This window comes from Ooceraea biroi, chromosome 8 (assembly GCF_003672135.1).
Source record: "Ooceraea biroi isolate clonal line C1 chromosome 8, Obir_v5.4, whole genome shotgun sequence".
In the NCBI taxonomy this organism is placed as follows: domain Eukaryota; kingdom Metazoa; phylum Arthropoda; class Insecta; order Hymenoptera; family Formicidae; genus Ooceraea; species Ooceraea biroi.
The window spans coordinates 10,872,716-10,894,289 of record NC_039513.1 but is presented as its reverse complement, the minus strand read 5'-3'; the positions used below and the strand labels follow the sequence as shown (position 1 = coordinate 10,894,289).

General features: G+C 41.0%; 5 protein-coding genes across 9 annotated transcripts; 3 read left to right on the top strand and 2 right to left on the bottom strand.

Moving 5' to 3' along the window:
- Positions 1 to 30: 30 nt before the first annotated feature.
- LOC105275471 (UDP-galactose/UDP-N-acetylglucosamine transporter srf-3) lies at positions 31 to 2,791 on the top strand. Of its 3 annotated transcripts, none has more exons than XM_011332320.3 (5): positions 31 to 208; positions 743 to 830; positions 957 to 1,076; positions 1,168 to 1,382; positions 1,456 to 2,791. In XM_011332320.3, exons 2-5 carry the CDS (start codon positions 812 to 814, stop codon positions 2,101 to 2,103), a joined length of 1,002 nt encoding a protein of 333 aa, XP_011330622.2. In that variant the 5' UTR covers positions 31 to 208; positions 743 to 811; the 3' UTR covers positions 2,104 to 2,791. The 3 variants fall into 3 exon arrangements, with proteins under 3 accessions (XP_011330622.2, XP_011330620.2, XP_011330621.2); XM_011332318.3 differs by having other exon boundaries at positions 31 to 222; XM_011332319.3 differs by lacking the exon at positions 31 to 208 and adding an exon at positions 277 to 544.
- A 381-nt stretch (positions 2,792 to 3,172) lies between these two features.
- LOC105275475 (bifunctional methylenetetrahydrofolate dehydrogenase/cyclohydrolase, mitochondrial) lies at positions 3,173 to 6,503 on the top strand. 3 transcript variants are annotated; one of them, XM_026971596.1, is made up of 6 exons: positions 3,173 to 3,322; positions 3,729 to 3,913; positions 4,000 to 4,368; positions 4,743 to 4,934; positions 6,020 to 6,108; positions 6,209 to 6,503. In XM_026971596.1, the coding sequence occupies exons 1-5, from the start codon at positions 3,225 to 3,227 to the stop codon at positions 6,064 to 6,066; spliced, it is 891 nt and encodes a 296-aa protein (XP_026827397.1). In that variant the 5' UTR covers positions 3,173 to 3,224; the 3' UTR covers positions 6,067 to 6,108; positions 6,209 to 6,503. The 3 variants fall into 3 exon arrangements, with proteins under 3 accessions (XP_026827397.1, XP_026827395.1, XP_026827396.1); XM_026971594.1 differs by having other exon boundaries at positions 4,743 to 6,108; positions 6,209 to 6,404; XM_026971595.1 differs by lacking the exon at positions 3,173 to 3,322 and adding an exon at positions 3,340 to 3,438 and having other exon boundaries at positions 4,743 to 6,108; positions 6,209 to 6,404.
- A 235-nt stretch (positions 6,504 to 6,738) lies between these two features.
- Positions 6,739 to 9,732, top strand: LOC105275476 (probable transaldolase). The gene is made up of 6 exons (XM_011332328.3): positions 6,739 to 6,978; positions 8,211 to 8,334; positions 8,438 to 8,677; positions 8,753 to 8,878; positions 8,957 to 9,093; positions 9,241 to 9,732. The coding sequence occupies exons 1-6, from the start codon at positions 6,882 to 6,884 to the stop codon at positions 9,513 to 9,515; spliced, it is 999 nt and encodes a 332-aa protein (XP_011330630.1). The 5' UTR covers positions 6,739 to 6,881; the 3' UTR covers positions 9,516 to 9,732.
- A 936-nt stretch (positions 9,733 to 10,668) lies between these two features.
- On the bottom strand, positions 10,669 to 12,991 carry LOC105275477 (PBAN-type neuropeptides). Its single transcript, XM_011332329.3, has 3 exons — positions 12,836 to 12,991; positions 12,338 to 12,577; positions 10,669 to 12,088 (listed from the first exon to the last, which is right to left on the bottom strand). Exons 1-3 carry the CDS (start codon positions 12,936 to 12,938, stop codon positions 11,871 to 11,873), a joined length of 561 nt encoding a protein of 186 aa, XP_011330631.1. The 5' UTR covers positions 12,939 to 12,991; the 3' UTR covers positions 10,669 to 11,870.
- Positions 12,992 to 17,069: 4,078 nt separating this feature from the next.
- LOC105275478 (heart- and neural crest derivatives-expressed protein 2) lies at positions 17,070 to 20,849 on the bottom strand. The gene is made up of 3 exons (XM_011332330.3): positions 19,991 to 20,849; positions 18,964 to 19,622; positions 17,070 to 17,811 (listed from the first exon to the last, which is right to left on the bottom strand). The coding sequence occupies exons 1-3, from the start codon at positions 20,070 to 20,072 to the stop codon at positions 17,677 to 17,679; spliced, it is 876 nt and encodes a 291-aa protein (XP_011330632.1). The 5' UTR covers positions 20,073 to 20,849; the 3' UTR covers positions 17,070 to 17,676.
- Between the last annotated feature and the right edge of the window lie 725 nt (positions 20,850 to 21,574).

Below are 21,574 nucleotides of genomic sequence, written 5' to 3'. Positions count from 1 at the left end.
CAACTCAACGACAAGAAAGTATTATTTATTATATATATTATGGAATAAGACAATTTTATTAGTAGTATCACTCTTGTCAGTCCTTCCATCTAATTACTCATGAATGGAAAGTAACAAGAACAAGGCCAATCAAGTCCAATCGATGATGATGTCGGAAGGAAAATAACTAGGCAGTCCTGTGCAGTATGAATGTTCAACGTGTACAAAAGTATTTCGTTAAAGGTGTTTCCTCATAGTAAACGTTATTTTGCAATTAATCGGTCGCTTTGTCCGATGCGCTGACGCTTTTAACATTCTTCGCTAATATTTCTCTCCACACTTTATAATTTCTTAAATTGTCGCATAAATTCGTTTATTTAACTGTCACGATGTAAATATCGGAGTAGATATGTGATATAAATAAATAAATGAATAAGTGCAAATTTCTTCTCTTATAATGTCATCACGCGTGTGGAGATGATGATGATGTTCTGTCTGCGTGTGACATGTTGCAAAGTATCGTTTGATCTCTGACTGCTTTGCTTTTACTTCTTGTTATCAAAAGGTATCGTTCTATGGCATTTCTTTAGAGTTTTACAAATGAATTTTGTATTTCAAAAATAAACGAATTTATACTCCGAGTAATATGTCGTATTTATCTTTGGTTTTATCTATCGCTTTTTGGAAAGCTTGATTGTTCGTGTATGGTTTGAAAATGTTGAGATATCAGCGTGACAATTACTTTATGTTTCTCACATTTCAGGAAAAATGTAGCTTGTGGATAAACATTCACTAGTTATTTCATAAAGGCTGACAGAAACCAGTGATAAACATGAACAAAATGTCGCAAAGTATAGTATTAAAATATTAAATAAAGCTAATTATATAAAGCTTATATAAAGTATTAAATAATTATATAAAGCTTGTTCATGATTCTCTCTGATGTTAATGCCATCGTCTTCAAAACTTTCTTCCAGGGACTGTACAAACACTGAAGTACGTGAGTTTGGTTACTCTGACGCTTCAAAATGCTATGGTTGGCCTTAGTATGCGATATTCAAGGACCAGAGCAGGGGACATGTTTCTCTCTTCCACTGGTAACTGTCAACGACACTGCGCGCTCTGTACCTACAACAATTCTTACAATACAATTAAAGTATTACTTCTGTGCTCATTCTTTTCCATTAGCTGTTGTGATGGCTGAAGTAGTTAAACTTTTCACTTGCCTGGTGCTAGTGTTCGTCGAGGAGGGAGGTTTTGAGAAATTTTATAGAACTCTACACACGACAATCGTGAAGCAACCCATCGATACCTTGAAAGTCTGCGTGCCATCTCTCTTGTACATCATACAGAACAATTTGCTCTATGTTTCCGCTTCTAATCTGGATGCAGCTACACATCAAGTGAGACACATCCATCAAGATGAAAAATACATGGTCACTGTACAGCTGTACTGATGATTGTTCGTATTTCCAGGTGACGTATCAGTTGAAAATTTTAACCACGGCCTTCTTCGCGGTGACAATACTGCACAGGTCCCTGCGCAGCACCCAGTGGGGCGCGTTAGTGCTCCTGGTAATCGGAGTGGTTCTGGTGCAGCTGGCGCAAAGCGTAAAAACGATACTACCTTCGGGCGTCGAGCAGAGTCACTGGTTAGGTTTCTCCGCCGCTTTGAGCGCGTGTTTCCTGTCCGGATTCGCGGGCATCTACTTCGAGAAGATACTCAAGGGCTCGGACATATCCGTGTGGATGCGAAATGTGCAACTGAGTGTGCTGTCCATACCGTTTGGCTTGGGTACGTGTTTCCTGAACGACGGCGACGTCATCCGCAAGCAGGGCTTCTTCTTCGGTTACGATTGGTTCATCGTTTACCTGGTGGTCCTGCAAGCGGGCGGCGGGCTGATCGTAGCCATGGTGGTCAAGTATGCGGACAATATACTGAAAGGCTTCGCCACTTCCCTGGCTATCATCATCTCCTGCATAGCTTCCATTTATCTGTTCGACTTTCATCCGTCGTTCCAGTTCGCTCTGGGTGCGTTCCTCGTGATTTGTTCGATTTTCCTATACGGCCACCAGCCGAAAGTTGTGAGCCTGGATAAACATACGTCCGCCGAGAAAGTTTGATAATAGTAGAAAATATTATAACGATTTCCTCGATTATGCAATTTTATGAGTAAATTTTCTCATTGAAAATCCTAATTAAGTTGTCGATTCTTACGAGAGCTTACATTAAAGAAAAAGAAATAGTTTAACTGACACTAAGCATTAGTGTCAGTGAGTTTGAGTATAATGTCAAGATTTGTATATCAAAAACTTTGATAGATTGTTTTGAGAAAACTTGGTGGTACAAGCTTTTTATATCATAAGATGCAATGAAGAGATTGTTACATTGTACATATGAGGGAATCACCAAGTGCAATCGTGTTTTTATATTCGATTCCAGTGCATCTGATCTGTCGTGTGATAATGCAAGGATCAGCGTATCCTAAATGGCGAGAGCAAAGTATGTAGAAATTAAAAAGGTTAGATTACGCACCGCGTAATTTTGTCCGTTTCTAACTGCAAACGATAACGTTATTCGAGTTTATTTTTATATAGCAATAACTTTTTGTTTTTATATAGCTTTGGACCCAGTATATATACTTGACAGAAATGTATTAATTAGGTCAGTAAGTTATTAAATTCGCACTACATGTACTTAAGTAATTTAAATAGCTTTTAATAAACGCGATTTTTACGAGAAACCCTTAGACTCTGTAATTAGTGGGCTTATCTAAATCTAATTAGATTAATAAAATGCTTGCAGAATTTATTAGCTCTTGATTATTTCTATTTCAGTGCATTTCGCGGTTTCAAAACTTCACGCCGTTTCGCGAGCGCGCGCTAGGGAATTTGACCGAGGGTGCGTTCCGTTTCACGCATAGACCGCATGGACGACAGCGCATCACATGAGCGCATATTGGCTCGTTCCGTTTTTCTCCTTAAAGGCCTGTGTCAAAGTTCCGAGAAATGTGTAGCCAATGAACTTACAGTTTTTACATAAAAGCTTAAGCCTATTAAGCTGGAGACACAATGGGAGGCAACAGGAACAGGGAATAGCCAATCGCGTTGCTCGATTTGGTCATCCGTACTCAAATCGTGTAACGCGATTGGTTATTCCCTGTTCCTGTTGCCTACCGTGTCCGGGGCCTCTCATTTGACCACGGCACACGCTACCACGTGCTTCAGAACACTGAGCGATTCCGATGAAGCGGCACGAGCAGCAGCAGGCCATGTTCTCCTGGAAGAACATCTTCTCCGTTGTCTCGAGATTCGCGAGGAAGCTGCACTTGTCGATGATTCGGTGAATGTGCAATTGCTATTTCTTTTTGTTTTAGGTTTTTATACGTGTTGCTGAATGTTTCGCCACGTGGTGTGCTGGAAACTTGCGAGCGTTGAGCTCTACGCGTATGCCCGCCGGTAATCACAGGAGCGATGCGTGCAAGACACTGTATCTTTTAGTTTAATTATCTTTATTTTATATGTTGTACGGACACGGCACGAGTTTTATAATCGGTGCGTCTTGATCGGTAGCTCGACTACCGATATCGCTCGGCGCGCGGCTCGCTGCCGCGAAAAAAAAATCGAAAAACAAGCGGCGAAAAACGGCGGTTGCACCAACGACGAAACATTATTACGCGGGGCCCGCACATCTATAATAATACGTAACAATATGTATAAATGTTTAATTTCGAACTGCATTGTTACAGGCAAGAAGCAGTGATAATAGACGGGAAGAAAGTAGCAAAGGAGATTCAGGATGAATTGAAGGCTGTCGTGTATACGTGCATAAGTGCTGGAAAGAAGAGGCCAAAGTTGGTGGCAATACTAGTAGGCAATCGTCCGTCTAGCAAGACCTACATTCGCGGGAAAATGGAAGCGGCGAAAGCGATAGGTAAGCCTCGTGTCTCATCTTCGATTTAAGCGCTCCTACCCTCAAAGTAACATGCTAACTTGGACATTGTGCTTGTTAACAATTAGGAATCGAGAGTTATACCATCTATCTGGGAGAAAGCATATCGCAAGCGGTGCTGCTCAAGCAAATCGACATTCTGAACAAGGATCCTTCGGTCGATGGAGTTCTGGTTCAGTTACCATTGCCAAAGGGAATGAACGAGAGAGAAGTGTGTCAGGCGATAACCCCCCAAAAAGACGTCGAAAGTTTTCATCCGCAGAATCTCGGGAATCTGACGCTGGACAATAGCAGTATCGTGCCAGCCATCGCCCTGGCTGTCAAAGAGTTAGTCCTCAGGAGCAAGATCGAGACTGTCGGCAAGAAAATCGTGGTCGTGGGTAGATGTACACATGTTGCACTGCCTATCGCGCTATTGCTTCACGCGGTTGCCAAAGGTGATGGTCTTATCTCAATTGGGTAACGAAATTTCGTCGCGCTTATCAGCAGTTAGTCAATGGATTTATATATTCCGGCACTCCATATCTCTTTTAAGTCTCGTCACTATCTGCAGCATTCTTTAAATTTCTATAATTTTTATTGCATAATTTAATCTTTTATCCTTTTCTACAAGTTACGCCTTATCTTCTCTGATAGGCTATTTTTGTCACTACTTTACCAGATCTTAATGCGTAACTGCTATCGAATAACATGAATTTTACCGAACTTTAATAATTAATAATTATATATACTTCATTTACAATTTTTGTTTTTCGACTGCATCTTCAATATTCAAGCTTCTTCAAGCTAATCATGTATGCTTTACGTTTAGGCGAAACGGGCGCGCACGACATGACGAATATCTGCCATCCTTGCACACCTTACACGGAGCTAGAAAAGTTCACGAAATTGGCGGATCTGGTCGTCGTAGCCGTCGGGGTTCCCGGCGTGATCACCAAGGAGATGATAAAACCCGGCGCTTGCGTGATCGACGTGGGAATCACCAGAGTAAAGACGGCCGATGGCAAGTATCGTCTGGTGGGTGACGTGGATTACGACAACGTAAAGGAAGTCGCCGGACACATCACGCCGGTACCTGACGGCGTGGGCCCCATGAGGCTCGCGATGCTGATGAAGAACACGGTCACCGCTGCCATGAGGAACCAGGAAGACGTGAAGCAGTCTGATCAGTTAGAAGAAGATAGCAAAGCATTTGTATATTGATACCAGCGGCCTGATCGATCTGATAGGAAAATTTCTGCACGATCGATATGTTTTTCGTGTACTTGCACGCGAAGAAAGTATTATTTCGAGAAAGTTGTACAAAGCCGTTTTCATTAATTTATGTAACATTCAAAACATTGCGTAACAACTGGCCATGTGAATAATTAGCAATTTGATATGAAGGTATCGAAGACAAAATTATTACAGGTGTTCCTCTGGAGAAAGAGAGAGAGATGCGCTTTATTGCAGTTTTTCTCTATCTGAAATGAGAACTGCTTATGCTTTGTGCTTGAAAAGGAATTTACTTATCTTTCCATTAAGATAAAGGAGAGAGAGAAAAGACAAGCGGCGAAGGACGTGCTTTAGCGATATTGATTCGTTCTAAAGCTATTCATTTTTAGTATTCTGTTTTGTACGATACATGAGATGAATTGTCACTCGTAACGTCTCCTGACGTTTGACTTGTTGCTACACAACAAGTTTAATGTAGAATATTTAGCTTGCATAAATTTCGATAGTCGTTGAGTTATCAATCATTTCAGTTCAATCAAGTTATAAATGATAGAACTTGATAGCTTCATAAAAATACAATTTTTTCTGATTTTGTGTACTATTACTTGAAGTTATATTAGCAATCTTTAAGAAAAATCAATTGTTTACGAGATTTTATTTATCACACTGACTTTTAAATTCGAAACTAGTTAACTTAAATTTGTGGAAGATGATTTTTGTCACAAGTGCCTCTTCTTAACATTGTTAATAATAAAAATAAATACCTATATCTTATTTAACTATTGTAATACAGGAATATTACTTTTCCCATAAACCCATACACGCACAAAAAAACAAGATAATGTTCTTCACGCATGTTGTCCGTTTATTTAGGAGGAGCGATAAGCGAAAATGAGCGGACCCAAAGTCTTGGTTACTAGGCCGGACATACCTGTTGCGGGTTTGCATTTGTTACGTGAACGGTGAGTACAACTCGTTTTTTTATTAATAAAAATAGATATTTTATTATATTATATTTTATATGTATACATGGATTCTATAAAAATACTTTGTTATTTCCAGATATCAGATTACGTTATGGGATAAACAAGAGCCAATACCACGGTCGGAATTATTATCCAGAATCCGTGGAGCGGAAGCTACTCTGTTTTGCGACAATTGAATTTGGTGCGTATAAATTAAGCGTATCTATAATGTAAATGCGCTGCTAAGGCATTATATATTCGACATAGATTAATAAATATTATATATAAAAATATATCTTGCACGCACTTTTAAAAACTAAACTAGTTAAACCTTTGAACATATATAAACATTTTGTAATAAAGTGTTAAATATAAAATGCTGCTATGGTGCGAAATCAAACGTTTTCTTATTCTATGTAAATCAAAGGTCCTTGATCAAAGGCACGTGTATTATGTATACACTATACGAAATTGACAATCTGCGCATGCGTGCATTAACTGTTTCAAGTCCTGAGCTGTAGTAGCTGATGCGCTAGGGAATCTTATGTGCCACCAATGCGCGCATTAGCTAAAACGGAACGGTTTTCTATGCACTTTATGCGTTCCATGCGTGAAACGGAAGGCACCCCGAGTCTGGCGAGCCGACGGCTGGCGAACCTGCGCGAATGTGCGCGAAGGCACGTTACGCATTACGGAGCAACATCGCGTGAACGAGCCGCGTAACGTACGTTTCGTATACGCGCGCGATTCCATAAATACTTTCGGTGACCATGACGGAACCTCAGTCGAAGAAAACGAAGATGATGAGTTCGTTGAGCCAGCTGAAGGACCTCACCACGGTGGTCGCCGACACCGGCGACTTTCAAGGTAACACTTTGTCGAATTTCGATTTCGGTCAGAGGTGAAGGTAGATACGGTGATTGAGCATGAGGATTGGGGGTGGGGCGGACGGGAGGGGGACAGTCTTGCAGCGCTTGCATTTTCTTTTTCTAAGCGTGTCTCACGTGATCCGGAAGGCGAACGGTTCAAGTTCGTCGCATGTGAAATCGATTATCTTGAATTATTATGATCGTTTCGTAATTCGAGAAAGGCCGGTTTCTTCGCTTCTTGTATATTTTTGTGTTATCGATGCGACAAATCGAGCAAGTTGTTCTTTAATATTAAGAGACAATGTTAAATATTTGATACTAGAAATTTTAATCAGCAGCAATGATTAATTTTCCGCTTTATCACAGTCATCGTTAATTTTCAATTCAAATTTATTATAATGAAATTATAACCAAGTGCTGAAAATTTATTGGAAACAAATTGATAGTAAATAGTTTTTGTATAATAATCGAAGAAAAGTATACATCGTGAAAATTTTATTTATTGACACGTTAATTGCATATTACAAAGTGTTGATAGTGCATTTAACACAATTTAGAACAGTGTGCAAAATTTTTTAAATTTGGTTTTGCAACTTAAAAATTAATGATGATTATCATTGACATTAGTTTAAATATTAAAATCACTCATTTGATTGAAACCCGCTCCTGTATATTCTTATTGCAAAATACTCTCTCGATAGGCAAATTATTTTTAAAAGTTTAATTCGAAGTCGCCTGAATGATGCATGTATTATACATCGATACGTTATCTCAGAAGGAAAATAAAGTAGTTGTCCCTGTATGCGTGAGAGAGAGAGAGAGATTTATATTCATGATGACGATAGCGTGCAGTGTTGCTGATCACATTAGCGATAACATTCATAGTTCATTTGACCGTATAAATAGTCTCGTTGACGGCCACGTGTATTTAAATATTGAAGCTTGATTTATTCCTATTTCCCGAAATTCTCATCGAAGTTTCACGCGGAATTTTTTCGAGAGTGATCCACGGTTAAAAAATTGTACTTAGATTTATCTGTGCAACTGATAAAATGAGTATCAGTGTGCGTCCAAAACACCGTGACCTTTAACAGCAGAAACTCGATCGCTCTTATCGGCAGATTGCACCGCGAATGTATGATCTGTATAGCAACACAAAAACAATAAAAACAATCGCGGATGTTATAAATAATGAGCAATTAATTATTTATTTATTTATTTATTATTCAGCTATGGAGCAATTCAAGCCCACGGACGCAACCACGAATCCCTCGCTTATCCTCGCCGCCGCCAACCAAAAAAAATACGCTCATCTGATGGAGAAGGCTGCCGAGTGCGGCAAAAAGTCCGGATCGTAAGTGTACTCAAGTTTCAATATTTGCTTAACGATATATTTGCTTCCGAAATAATCCTGCGCTGCCTTTGAACATTGTTTGAAACGAAAACTCTTTCTCCAGCACTTTGGCCGAGCAGGTCGAAGCGGCACTCGACATCACGTGTGTCCTGTTCGGCAAAGAGATCCTGAACATTATTCCCGGAAGAGTCTCCACGGAAGTGGACGCTAGATTGTCCTTCAACAAGGAAGCCAGCATCGAGAAGGCAAAGAGATTGGTCGCCTTGTACGAAGGGCTCGGAATCAGCAAGGAACGTGTTCTCATCAAGCTTGCGTCGACCTGGGAAGGCATCCAGGCGGCAAAGTAAGCGCAATCGAGATGTCTTCGGTTCACGTTCGATCTATGAACATGTCCAACTGATGAACTTTGACGTTTCAGGGAATTGGAGGAGAAATATGGCATTCACTGTAATCTAACGTTGTTATTCTCCTTCGCGCAAGCTGTTGCTTGCGCAGAGGCCGGAGTCACCCTCATCTCGCCGTTTGTTGGTAGAATTCTCGACTGGTGAGTGTTTTATGTAATCCCATCTGCCTCGTAAATTTATTGTCACGCACATGTTGCAAGGTCGAAAATTTTGTTAAGGTATGTGGCGAATACGGATAAGAAATCTTACGAAGGAAAAGAAGACCCGGGCGTCATCTCGGTAACGAAAATTTACAATTATTACAAGAAGTTCGGCTATAAGACGGTCGTGATGGGCGCTTCATTTAGAAATGTCGGTAAGTATTTTCCTAATTATTTTGCAACTTTATGTCTCTTATAAAATATTACACAGATAAATAAAGTTTTTAAAGAGAGAGAGTAAAAAAATTGATCTTATTTGACACGAATTCTCTTTCTAATTAAAATATTCCCAATGATTATAGGCGAAATTAAAGAACTCGCCGGATGCGACTTGCTCACCATAAGCCCCAAATTATTGGAGGAATTGGAGAAGAGCAACGAGGCCGTCGGCAAGGTTCTCAGCATGGAATCGGCGAAGAAGTGCGATCTTCAGAAGATCAGCTTGGACGAGGCTGAATTTAGATGGCTGATGAACGAGGACCAAATGGCCACCGATAAATTGTGCGAAGGCATTCGCAAGTTTGCCGTGGACGTTCGCAAGCTCGAGAAATTAATGCAAGACAAAATTCAGGGTTAAAACGAACAATGGAAGGACACCTGGAGACCTGGTTTTATTGCGCGAAGCAATCTAATAATTTATGAGGGCGTAATATCGAATGTACAAAAACATTCCTATTGTTCATTTTTGTAAAATAATTAATTTCTAGCTGTGTACAAAACGGAACAGTGGAATAACAAAGATATATTTTTAGAGATATATTGTTAGATGCAAATATATATAAATTCCGAAGGAACATATGTTTGTCATTACTCGCAAGCGCAAGATCTATTTTCTATCATTTTCCTATTTCACATTTCTGTTATCCATCATAGAGACCCCATGATTTAGAGGATCAAGTATCGATTGCAACGGTCGATAATCTTTAGGTTACTGTTAGGTTAGTTACAAGATTTATGTAAAGTTGGCCACATGTAAGCCAGATTTTTCAAATATTCAAATAAGTAAGTCAAGTGGCCGCGATATTTCATTCGCGTCGAATTAGAATCGGAGTGCCGGTATCGTCGCGCGAATTATACGCATTTTTGCGCGCAGAAAGTGACTCGCGCGTGGAAATAATCGTCGGAAGTGTCAAATAATGATCGCGTCGTATTAATTAACGATTAATTAGCCGCGGTGACGATCGCTTTCGTGTTATATTCGCGAGTGTACTTGTGCGATTGCACCTGGTTAACCTCGCGCGGCTCAACCATATGTTGGCGGCACACAGGCGGGCTTTCAAAGATGGCGGTAGAGGTGCGATTTGGTGAGTGAAGTAATAATAATTATAATAATAATTCTCTGCTCCGAGAGCTCCGCAAGCGATAAGCATGACAGAAATAACTGCGATAAGTATGACAAATTGCGACGCAATAAACGTGCGAAAATTGCTGCGTACGTCTTGCAGCTGCAAAATCACGGAGCGTGATGCAGAATCTGTTTCCGCAGAAAATGTAGCATTTGCGAGGCACGAATAACTCGCAATGCCGATTTATATGTGAACGCTGCAGCACCATGCGCGATTTTCGCATGAGCAATTATTTATTTGTCTGCGATGATTTAGTATTGCTGCGTGTGTGCGTTGACGGGCGACCGTCAAAGCTATTTCCTCGAATTTTGCAGCACGAGTCACGTAAACGAATTATACGTTGTCTCATAAATCATAATTTCACTCTATCGAGTATTCCATCTCTTCAGGCATTAAACATTTATTAGTTCTACAAATACGTTTTCGCGCAGATTTGGAAATTTAATTATTCTTCCGATAACGTAAAACTTTGTATTAATTCTCAATGCGGAGTTTGAATTTTGTTAAAGAACATGGACACACATAAGAGACTTTTCGGTCAACGCAATATTAAATTCTCATACTTAATTGTTCTAGACAAATGGATCTAATATTGATTGAAGGATTACGCTATTTGTCAATGTATCTTCAATATCATCAAACATTTTGTATGTGTAACACATTGCGTTACCTATGATCATCGTTAATCTTCCGGAGCTCTCGTTGGAGAGATTTTTTGTCGCGTTTTACGAGCGATCCTCGATATAAGATATACTAAAACGAGGACTAGGAGCCAACTTGTATCTGCTGCCGCTGTGTTTTCGAGTTTTACGATTATGACTGTCCTCTATGTTGCCACATGGCTCGCCGGTAGTTCCGGTCGAGGAGTTACCCGCTGCGGTTCGGCACCCTGCCTCTCCTCTCTTTCTTCCGCCGTCCTATTTCCCCTCTCAGGGGAGAGAGATATCTTAACCCTTCTCTCAGGACGCTGAAAATAGCATCCATCATCCTCTGCCGTACGTACAAACTTGCAATGCATACTATTCCGCTCGTAGGCTTTCTCTTGTTGTAGCTAAAATCGTTTATTAGTCTGCGATATAAAAAAAATAGTCTTGCACGTTTATTAATTTTTGTGTTATTTATAATTGATGATTATAACATTATTATACTATTTCTATGTATCAGTTTTGTTTCTTGAGTCTGTTTCTAAAAGAAGAATTTTATAAAAATATAGATAATTCTAATTTGCAAGTGCAATAAGCGTCTCGTGAAAGAAGTTTATCATCAATTTAGTAGACGAGCTTTGAATAAAAACAATGAAGACGTTTCGTTTAAAAGTACATTTCAGGAGAAAAGTCACTTTTTGAATTTATCTCTGACCTCTTGAGATGGAAAATTAATCATTATCTCACTTATTGCTGATTACAAAATTGTATAATAATAGTTTTCAGAAAGGAATGGTAAAGGAACGGCAGCAGTTCTCCATAATATCTTAATAGCGCTTTGATTTTTCATTGCCGATATCCTCACACAGTCGTGCAGGTCTACGTGATCATTGTCCAACCATAGCTCTCGATGATCGTTTAGCCTTCGTCACAGTGGTACATCTATATTTTTCGCATCGCGCCACGCAATTGGCGACCCAACCTCGGCGACGGTGCCCAAGGTAGTCGACGACCCAGACGCGGCGCAAATATCGGTGGCAAGGGCTGATCGCTCTCTTCGAACTCGTATCTATCTATCGCGTCCGCATAGGAGAATGGATCCTCTTCCGATCCTCGACCCAACCGCGGCGTAAACTGAGTCGGTTGTCTCTTTTCACTAGCTGGAGTTTAGTACGTTTCTCATCAGAATATCTTCGAAATTTGAGATTATACAACTTGAAGTAATTCAGAAGGTAGTGAAAATGGAAAGAAGCTTTGTAAGAAGTTAATTCTCAGTTAAAACTTTCTGAAATCTCATGAGAGGGTACAAACGATATTAATTTCTGTCTGAACACAGTTTACTAAAAATTTAATGAAAGTTATTGTTATATAATTGACACGGAGATCATTGTGGCATCTGAAACTCTCACCTGGAATCGTGATAAAGGCCCAGCGTTCGTTACCCAGGACATTGGCCAGGGCCTCAATCTCGGAATTGATTTCTTGCTTGTCGACCTCGGACCTGCGCCGCCTTCCAAGACGTGGACCGAACCACATGCCGTTGGTAATCTCTTTCATGGTGCGCTTGACGCACTTGCCCTCGGTACACGAGCTGAAATCGTTGCTCGACGACCTGTCGTTTGGTCCGCCGTTCGACATCTCTCTCGATTCTGCAGGCACACAATTGAAAGGAGATTAGAGTGTACTTCGCTGTGATTAGCAAGAATTGTTAACGATACCTCGTAGAACTGCAAAATTAGGACATGCACGAATAAAGTTGGAAATATAATTTGTATGAAATATAGGAAAAAAATAAATAAGATATAAATATAATAAGTATAATAAAAATATATAAAGTATATGAGATGGCGAAGATATGTATAAATGTAAAACATGTATGAAGCATAATCTGCGATACACGATATTACCGTATTCGCCGGAAGCGCGGGACGCCAAGCAGAGCACCATCGCCAGGATGCAGACGGAAGTTCCGCGGCTGATGTGATTTCCGATGACAACCATCTCGACCATTCACGGTATTCCTCGAGATCGAGTCGAGTAATGTGGACACGATGGTGAATCCGGGGTTTTATAGGGCCGAATTGCGTCGTTCCAGGGTACGTCGCCGTTGTTTTTCCATCTTATTGTTCTCTCGCACCCTCGCGAGGCTAATCCCGATCGTCGACGTGAAACTATTCGTCTCCATTTGAAGCGGGAGTGACTGTCCTACATTCGCAATGAGTCTCTCCTGAATCCAGGATTCGCGTGGGTCCTGAAATAACGCGCCCACATAGGAGCTTCGTCCCCGGAAAAACTGGCGGACATATTCAGTAATCTCAATGAACGAAACCGCCCCATCGATTTTTCGGCATGAGAATACGAACGCGTTTTTTCTATTCCACGAGTGAGTTTTAATGACTACATGACATAATTTTTTCTGGAATTAATGGAAGTTTGCTTTATCCGGACTTTGTTCTCTTTTTCTGGAGTGTATCAGTGTCGTTGTAATAAAATTGCAATGGAAGAAATGAGAAGGGAGAAGCTATAGTTATTGAAATTCTTAAAACATTATAGACGATTGTATGTATTTCTTGGATTAACAGTAATGTTATAAATTTTGTATTTGAGGGATTCCGTGGCGGTTATTATTCCCCTTTAATTGAAGCGTGATTGCGCTGAAGAGTTGATTAGGCTGTACGGATAATTAGAGCATCGCGCGCTCATTTCTCGGGGATTTACGACGCCAACTCGAGCTCGTAAGCACCATTTTCGAAGGAATCCTGTTTTTCTCGTGTATTTTTCATACCCCACGCGGTGTAACAAATGACCGAGCGCCCTACGATTGACGATTAGTCTTGGATTTAACTTGTCGATCGTCGACTTAATTCGGGGATCAATGAGTTCGCGTTCCTCGTGCTCTGCTTCCCGTATAAAAGCGGTGGATTGACCGAGCTCGTCTGGCATTACCGTAAGACTCGCGTCGCGCTTAGGGAATAGGGGGGATTTAATATCTTAAATTCCGTATATATTCATTAACGTTACCAAAATTAACAACACATTGTTTACTCAATTGTTTGCGCGCGTAGAAGCAGAAGTTGAATTTAGTTAGTTTCTGCTACTTTATATTTTTTAACATTTTTAAAAATATTTTTTATATCTTGATATTTGTTAACATTTTTATATTCGTTCACGTCCAGGCATCTATCATGTTTTTGGCAGTGACATTGTATCTCTGAAATTTGATGTAGGTAATTACGTTATAATAACCCGTAGAGAGTCAACAGTTTTCCTTTTGTAAGTCATCAAATCGGACGCGAATTAGTGGAGGATTCATCTTGTCGCCATGTACTTTCTTTTTTCAGACGTACACATGTATCACACGTATGATGTGCGGCGAGTACGTCTTACTCGAGGCGCGCAATTAGGCGGGCGGCTCTACACATGCACGTCCTGGTTTTTCAGTGAGATCTAAAGTGCCCGAGTCACTCAGTCCTATGCGGACTTGCGTACACGTCGTACTTTCAATACTTGTCCAAGCAAACAAACGCCCGCTTCATACTTTTTTATCTCGATGCGTATTTGGTAGACACACGATGTAAGAGCACTTGCATCTGCCGAGCTACCGAAATCTTCCCACGTAACGATATTTTTCGGCGACGACAGTTTTCATTGCTGCAGTTCCGACAATCAAAACCGATTGTACCAGCATTGATTCGGTCTTGTTCAGTGAATAGCTTTGCAGCAACGTGACTTCAGGTAACGCAAATTGGTTCCGACGCATATATTTCTGGCACATTTAAGAGAGATTTTAAGAATAAACGAGACATAAAATGATCATTGGTCGGGAACCACTGGAAAAGATTTTATTACATTAATTGAAAATTGTTAATTCTGTCTGCGTACAATGGGATTTCCAACAGATTGCTGTGAACGATCACAAGGGCGATAAGTTGTGACGTGCAGAGGAGTGAAATAAATCTTCTTGACGTGCTATCCGAAGTGCTTCGCATCTGACAATCTGATCACCGTGCATTCTGTTCATTTGTGGTGTTGTTCTATGGTTCCCATTTCATTCATCTATCTGCGCGATTATTTTGGAGCAATTATTTTTACAGGCGCCTGCCTACGCTAGATCGATCAGATTAGTAGCTTTTCCAATTACTCCGATTCAAGTCTGCCTCTATCAATTATCCGAGGTTAATGAAAAAGGTTAATGAACTTTATATCGCCATTCGAGAGAGACAAGGATGCAGTCTCGTTGTACCTTTTGCAAGCGGATAGAAGCAAGAGTAGGCACGCGCTACGCTGGATAGGTGCGAAAGGAGGCGGGGAAGGTGAATCGGCACCGCTTTGTAAACTCTTGCCCTGACGAAGCCCAGAACACCTCCCGATGGTGCACGATATAAACACTCCCGCGTTACCGCAAGAACTTGGCTATTCTCGGTAGCCAGCAGGAGAAAGATCGTTTCCTCGCACGTGAAAATGAATCCGTGTTGGGCATGTTATAGACCGAACATCCGATGCACCCTGTGTCTCATTGTGACAATGACCGTCGTTTGTCTAAATTGATCATAGCAAAGTGTCTCTAGCTAATCCAGGTAATCATTTCAATTCTGTTGAGAAATTTAGTTTGAGATCGTGATTTTCGCTTCATTGAAAATAATCAGCATTAGTAATTGTTGAGTTATTACGGTTAAAAATTTCGAGGTTTTTGGGAAGCAAAGTTTCTGATCATTAAACGACAGAATTGTATAATATATAATTCGTATCAAACGACCTACACTGCTTGAATTTTAATTTAGATAATTATTTAATTTTACAATAATTGACTTACGTTTATATATTGCTGAGTCGTACAATGATTTAGTAGTAGCGCTTGCAAATTCTCGTTGGTAAACGGAGCGTTTGAAGAACTGTTTCGGAGTAGAATGCTCGACACGGATCGTCGGCATCGGAGAGCGAAGGGCTAGCATTCCGGCACGCTGAACACGCGAAAGAGATACTTGAAATATTTACTGCGATACTTTTTGTGGATATAGTTAGATCGGTGCATACCGTATAATGATGGTAATTCACGCTGCCGCTCATCACCCAAATTGATACTTGGAATATCATTTTAATAATTTGACGTAGACGACAGAATTGTAGGCTCGACTAACAAAATACGAGGCCTCGTCATGCGTCGTAGGAGCTGGCTGAAATGTTTACGACGAAGCAACAGTGAGGCTCAACTATTAACATTCTCAAAGTGAACGTGCACGCTCGCGCGTAATATAGTGCCACTCATTGCGATAAACAAACGGCTCGTCAATCGCCACAGTGATATCGATCCTCGACTTTGCGATCACTCGCGTACAATACACAAGATCAACAATGTTGTCTTCAGCCGGTTCGCCGATGCAGATCGTTGTTTGGCACATCAACGCATCTCAATGAACTCTGACGTCCATCGCAAATATTTAGTCTCGCGATCTCGAGATCAAAGTTCCTGGTAGCAAAAGTAAAAGTTAATTACGCCAATTAAATTATTCGCTGAAGTTCCTCGAAAGCTCCATTAACGAAGTTGAAACTTTGTTACATAGTCGTTTGGATTAATTAATGGCCACGCAGTTACTTTATTTCTCGAAAGTCATTGCACACAACGGAAACAATGTTAATAATTTGTCGGAGATCAGACAATCATCAAGTTATTGCTTAACAATGTAACTTGGTACGACGATGGCACACTCGAAGAACAATCAAACGAGCGAAATGTTTATTAAATAGATGACACGAAGATATTAGTGTAGTATGTATTGCATTAAGATATTGTATGTAGCGACAGATAGGAGCTGGCCTTCTCTCCTTGGGATTTATTAGCTACATGTCGAGTATCGGATACGCTACATAGGATCAAGTACTGGCGCCAGGGTATCCACGAAATCCGAAACCGGCCGCTCTGCACAATGACTTCTCCGTCTATAATGGAGGAATGACTGAGCAGGAGGAGACTTGCTCGGGAAATGAGAGAAATGTAAACTTTCGAAATACAAGAAACGAGATGCAACACGATGCCCCGTAAGAATAATTTCGATAAACTGAAAAAGTCTGATTTTGAATCTGAATCGCAGCATTATGCGAAGATCTTGAAATAAATGATCGAAAGGGTGAAGAATAGTATTGTTTTTCATTATACTAAATTGTTTATTGCTAACGACACTTTATACATTTCTAATGTGTGATGCTTTATACAAAACTTTACAAAGACTCTTAAGTCTAGTCGACGCGCGTCGCGCTCGAAATTCCTAAATTTACTGAATAAAATAACATTCTTTGGCTCGACATGTGAACACTGATCGCTACAGGAGAACTCTATGTATACACACAACAATCATAAACGCGCGTTATGTACAAACGATTCTACCGTTTTTACATCGAATAATATTATAATATTATAATAGCCTTTATTAGGATTTATCACGATTTCTCAACATTTTTCCCAAAGTTTGAACATTATGAAGTAAATGTTTCCTTTGCGCAGCGGCATTATTTCGTCAATTATGTATTAGATACTTCTTGCGATAATTTTGGATTTCTTCCGATTGGCTCGTGACAGAAGTCTAAAAAATCGTGATTCTTTGAACAACGCAACGATGGTTAAATTGCGACCCCACGTTTCTTCCCGATGGCGGGAAGCAACGTCAGGCGCAAAAAGAAAGTAACGTTCGTTTCAAGCGATATTTCGTGAAATATTGCGGATATGTTTTGACAGGGGTGTCTCCGGTATGTTTTATTGCATCTGGCCGGTCGGTGATTCTTGCTTCAATTCGAGAGCCCACATGTGCTGCGGCCAACCCGTTCGTCCTTTGCTCTTGGTCGGTTCTTCGTGGCCGAGACTCGAGGCAGATTGCAAACACGACTCGTTCTACGAAGAAATAAGAATACTCGATGACAAACATCTCCATAAAAAGATTAAATCTTGCAGTGTCGTCTTTGAAGACTGCAATGCTTCCCTTTTGCTTTATTTTTAACGTAACGTTAGGCGGGAAAGTAAATTTACGGGTTCAAAGATGAACTGTAGTAATGATAAGACAAATTGATCGAAGAGATGGAGGACAACATTGCGGTTATCGACCATAAGTGAAAATTACAGTGACCCTTATTGAAGGGGGAAAATTCTTCGTGGGCGGCAAACGGTCGCGAGGAAATAAAGAAAGCCGCAGAACATGGGTTTAAAAGAGAACAGATTATTTTCGAATTCTGGAATTAGGAAGGAACGATTAAGCGGGAAACCAATGGACAGTTCTACCGAATCTCTTTTGTTTCCTTTTAATAGCGCTTTCTACGAAATCTTCCGAGGGCAATGATCCTCCTTTTAATCGAACGAAGTTTTTGGTAAAAATATGAAATAGTTGCAGCGGAAAATATATGTTAAATAAGACAGCTGTATCTTAATTTGAATTCGATTATTTCCAATTGTATAAAAATATATCAATTTAATCAAGCAGGCAAATTTGTTGACTTAATTTTTTCTCAGTTTTCGTCGGGCTTTACGTAATAACGATTGTGTGAGAAGTTCGTTTTTAACAAATCCCGAAGCACGTTGATGGCTTATATACGAACGTAGGCCAATTAAAGAGGCGAATGTTTATGTTGGAGCGACGCTCACAAAAGCGTTCTGAGAGATTTAGGAAAGTCCGTCCACGAGGAGACGGAATAATCATTCATCCTGAAGGACTTTCAGCGAGAACGAGGGCAGTATTCGAGTAGCTCTCGAAGTTCTTTATAGGATTCTTTAGAAGGACGAGAATCTCACGAGGACAGAGAATTAAAAGTAGAGGGAAGGAAAGCGGGTAGGAAGGAATGTCGACTCCATCTCATCAGGGGTGCACATTTTGAACAAAAAACTTAAAAAAAATACAAATTTATTGTTTGTAGTGAAATCTATTAATTGTGACGAGAACCACAATCCTTGCACCCTTATATCACATCTAAATTATTCCACCATAGTTTATTAATAAAGTAAAGCGTAGCTGCAATTATGTTACCAATTATGCAATTACGTAACATCACTCACCTGATTAGGTTGAGTCGTCTTCCTCCTGCCGTTCGAGAGGATCTCGGCACGGAAGGTCTGCGGCTCTTCTCCCTCGTCGCTCTCGAGGACTGCCATCAGGTATCCGATGTAGGACGCCGCCAGCCTCAGAGTCTTGATCTTCGAGAGCTTGGTATCAACGGGGACATTTGGAATGCAATCTCTCAGATCGGCGAACGCGTTGTTTATGCTTTGAGTGCGTCTCCTTTCCTTCTTGTTTGCGGTGTTTCGTCTTTTGGGTGGTCTGACCGAGACGTCTCCACCCTCGTGAACACCCTGATGAAGGTGCTGCTGAAGGGTACCAACCACCCCGCCGACGACTTGTTGATTGATCTGGCTGCTTGCAAACTCGTGGTCACGTCGATAACTGGGTTGATGATGATGATGGTGCAGGTGATGGTGATGGGGTGACGTTTCCTGTTGGCCTTGAGAGTACGGCAGGGCGTATTGCTGACCGCTCGAGGGGTGCACGTATTGCTGTAGGGGCGAATAACTCGGCTCCTGAACGCCGATCTCCTCGATCAAGGGTGGCGTTGACGCCGTCGGACTGCCTGCCCCCGAACTACCCCCCGAGATGCCGGAATCCGCGCCTCCCCAGTACGTCGATTGGCTGTCGACATCGGGAATCGAGCCGAGAGGTCCTGCGCAGAAATCGAGGTCCGTGTCGCGATTTCGTGCGTTCGATGGGTGCATTGATGGGGAATTGAGTTTTTCACGAACCTCATGATGGCGATCACGTCACGATTGTTAAAGAGAGTTTTGCTTTTCGCGATTTATTGTATAAAGAATCTTCTTTTCCGTCGATTTTTCAATTTGCGAAGGAAAGATAACTTATTACAATACTTTTTCAATGAGGTTTTAGCCACTTCTAGACTGCGTTAAAGGGTTCACGAATATTTTTAAACAACAGAAGCTAATGGTATTTCTAAGAAAACGTGCTCTTCTATGCTATCCAAATTAATACTAAAGATAATTAAAAGATAAGTTTCGTCAATTAAGATGCACTCACCGTAAGGAAGCTGAGTGACATAATTGTACGGCTGATGCCACTGCGGATAGTATTCAGTCTGAGCTTCGTATCCACCGAGCATGATGCTTGATGTCACCACAACTTTGTTTGTCACAACTCGCGTGCTTCACAATTCAGTCACTAATAATCGTGTATTTCACAAAATGTTCACCTCGCGTTTCACAAGTTAAATTCGATTTATCTTCAACCGATTTTTATTTCTTATCGCTTTATCTATGACTGTTCTATGATTTATAATAATTCTTATTAATTATATATTTTTTTATTGCGAAAATTTCCTCGATCGTTAATGAATGGATCACAACAAGACTTATTATTGTTTAATTAGTTTTGAGGGTCCTCTTCTCAACCTTTACTCAAACCTCGCACAACGAAACTCACCATTGATTTGTAATAATTATTATACGTTATTATTTACACCAATTATTTTTTTATTCTTCGATCATTAGGCTCTATGGTATAATTGTTAGGCCCTCGATTTCCCACAAATTTCGGGTCGCGGAACGATTCGTTGATCTACAGATTTTGTATCACCTCCTCGATTGTACGTATTTTTTAATCAAATTTTTCTCTATTTTTCTATCATCAGCTTCTCTCTTCTTCAACTGACTGACAATCGAGTGTCGCCTCGCGACAACTTCCAGCTGTCACCCGCGATTTCGGTTCGCCAATCGGCGAGAAGTAGCTACTCGCTATCGCGTTGTCGAATGATGTGACGCGGTTTCGGACGTGCGGTCAAAGTGACACTGAGAAAGCGGAATTCTGATCCGCTGTTCCCCTCGTCCGTCTACGATGCGGAGCACCAGGGCCCATCCACTTGGTGGTGAACAGCCACGAGACGAGTGGGTGTACCCGGAGGGAGCCAGACGTGACCCGACCCCCGCAAACGGGCGGAGCCCGATTTGGTCTACGCCCTCCGAGAGGGACCCGAGACTCAATTAGTAAATTGAGGGAGCCTCGCCGTTGACGGCCGTCGCCGAAGTGGGGTATGATTTAGGGTATGACGTCCCGGCGGAGCCATCCTCCCTCCGCAGACCGACTCGATTTGCGACGTATCGCCATCGCCGTCGTGCTCGTCTTTTTGCCAATCGTCCTACTCGAGCGAACTCGCGATCGTACCCCACGGTGTAATAATATTAGCCGCGAACTATCGGCGCGATATACGCGCGAGCCTGCGTCGCAAATTAAGGAAGCGGTTCCCCGTACATATAAATTTCGTCCGAGAGGGAAACCGCGTTGTTTTTAAGCAAATTTGTTCATCTGGCGCGCGAATTTGATGTCGTGGGCGTGGTCTCACTTTTGATATGCGTCCTCTTGACCAATAGAAACCTATAAGATGTCTTTCGTGTTTCAGGTAATTCTTGATCTGCCTGTTTATTACTGCAAAGTATAAAGACATCAACTTTGTTCTTGCTGCTTGATGGGAAAGCGAAATATTTTGATCACTGTTATCGTGTCATCCTTTCTGTTTTTTTTCCACGACATTTTAATTTTGACAGTTTTAAACGGTAATTAATAAAACGTTTAATAATTACATCGACCCGTCGTGTGATACGCATAAAA

Coding starts and splice junctions, on each gene's coding strand:
- LOC105275471 (XM_011332320.3), top strand. Junction 1,077..1,167: donor CATGTTTCTCTCTTCCACTG/GTAACTGTCAAC, acceptor CTTTTCCATTAG/CTGTTGTGATGGCTGAAGTA. Junction 1,383..1,455: donor TGGATGCAGCTACACATCAA/GTGAGACACATC, acceptor TCGTATTTCCAG/GTGACGTATCAGTTGAAAAT.
- LOC105275475 (XM_026971594.1), top strand. CDS start 3,225: ATGAAGCGGCACGAGCAGCAGCAGGCCATGTTCTCCTGGAAGAACATC. Junction 3,323..3,728: donor CTGCACTTGTCGATGATTCG/GTGAATGTGCAA, acceptor GCATTGTTACAG/GCAAGAAGCAGTGATAATAG. Junction 3,914..3,999: donor GGAAGCGGCGAAAGCGATAG/GTAAGCCTCGTG, acceptor GTTAACAATTAG/GAATCGAGAGTTATACCATC.
- LOC105275476 (XM_011332328.3), top strand. CDS start 6,882: ATGACGGAACCTCAGTCGAAGAAAACGAAGATGATGAGTTCGTTGAGC. Junction 8,879..8,956: donor GTTGGTAGAATTCTCGACTG/GTGAGTGTTTTA, acceptor AATTTTGTTAAG/GTATGTGGCGAATACGGATA. Junction 9,094..9,240: donor CGCTTCATTTAGAAATGTCG/GTAAGTATTTTC, acceptor CAATGATTATAG/GCGAAATTAAAGAACTCGCC.
- LOC105275477 (XM_011332329.3), bottom strand. CDS start 12,938: ATGGTCGAGATGGTTGTCATCGGAAATCACATCAGCCGCGGAACTTCC. Junction 12,578..12,835: donor CCGCGCTTCCGGCGAATACG/GTAATATCGTGT, acceptor GTGTGCCTGCAG/AATCGAGAGAGATGTCGAAC. Junction 12,089..12,337: donor GGCCTTTATCACGATTCCAG/GTGAGAGTTTCA, acceptor ACTAAACTCCAG/CTAGTGAAAAGAGACAACCG.
- LOC105275478 (XM_011332330.3), bottom strand. CDS start 20,072: ATGCTCGGTGGATACGAAGCTCAGACTGAATACTATCCGCAGTGGCAT. Junction 19,623..19,990: donor TGTCACTCAGCTTCCTTACG/GTGAGTGCATCT, acceptor ATTTCTGCGCAG/GACCTCTCGGCTCGATTCCC. Junction 17,812..18,963: donor AGACGACTCAACCTAATCAG/GTGAGTGATGTT, acceptor ATTTCTTCGTAG/AACGAGTCGTGTTTGCAATC.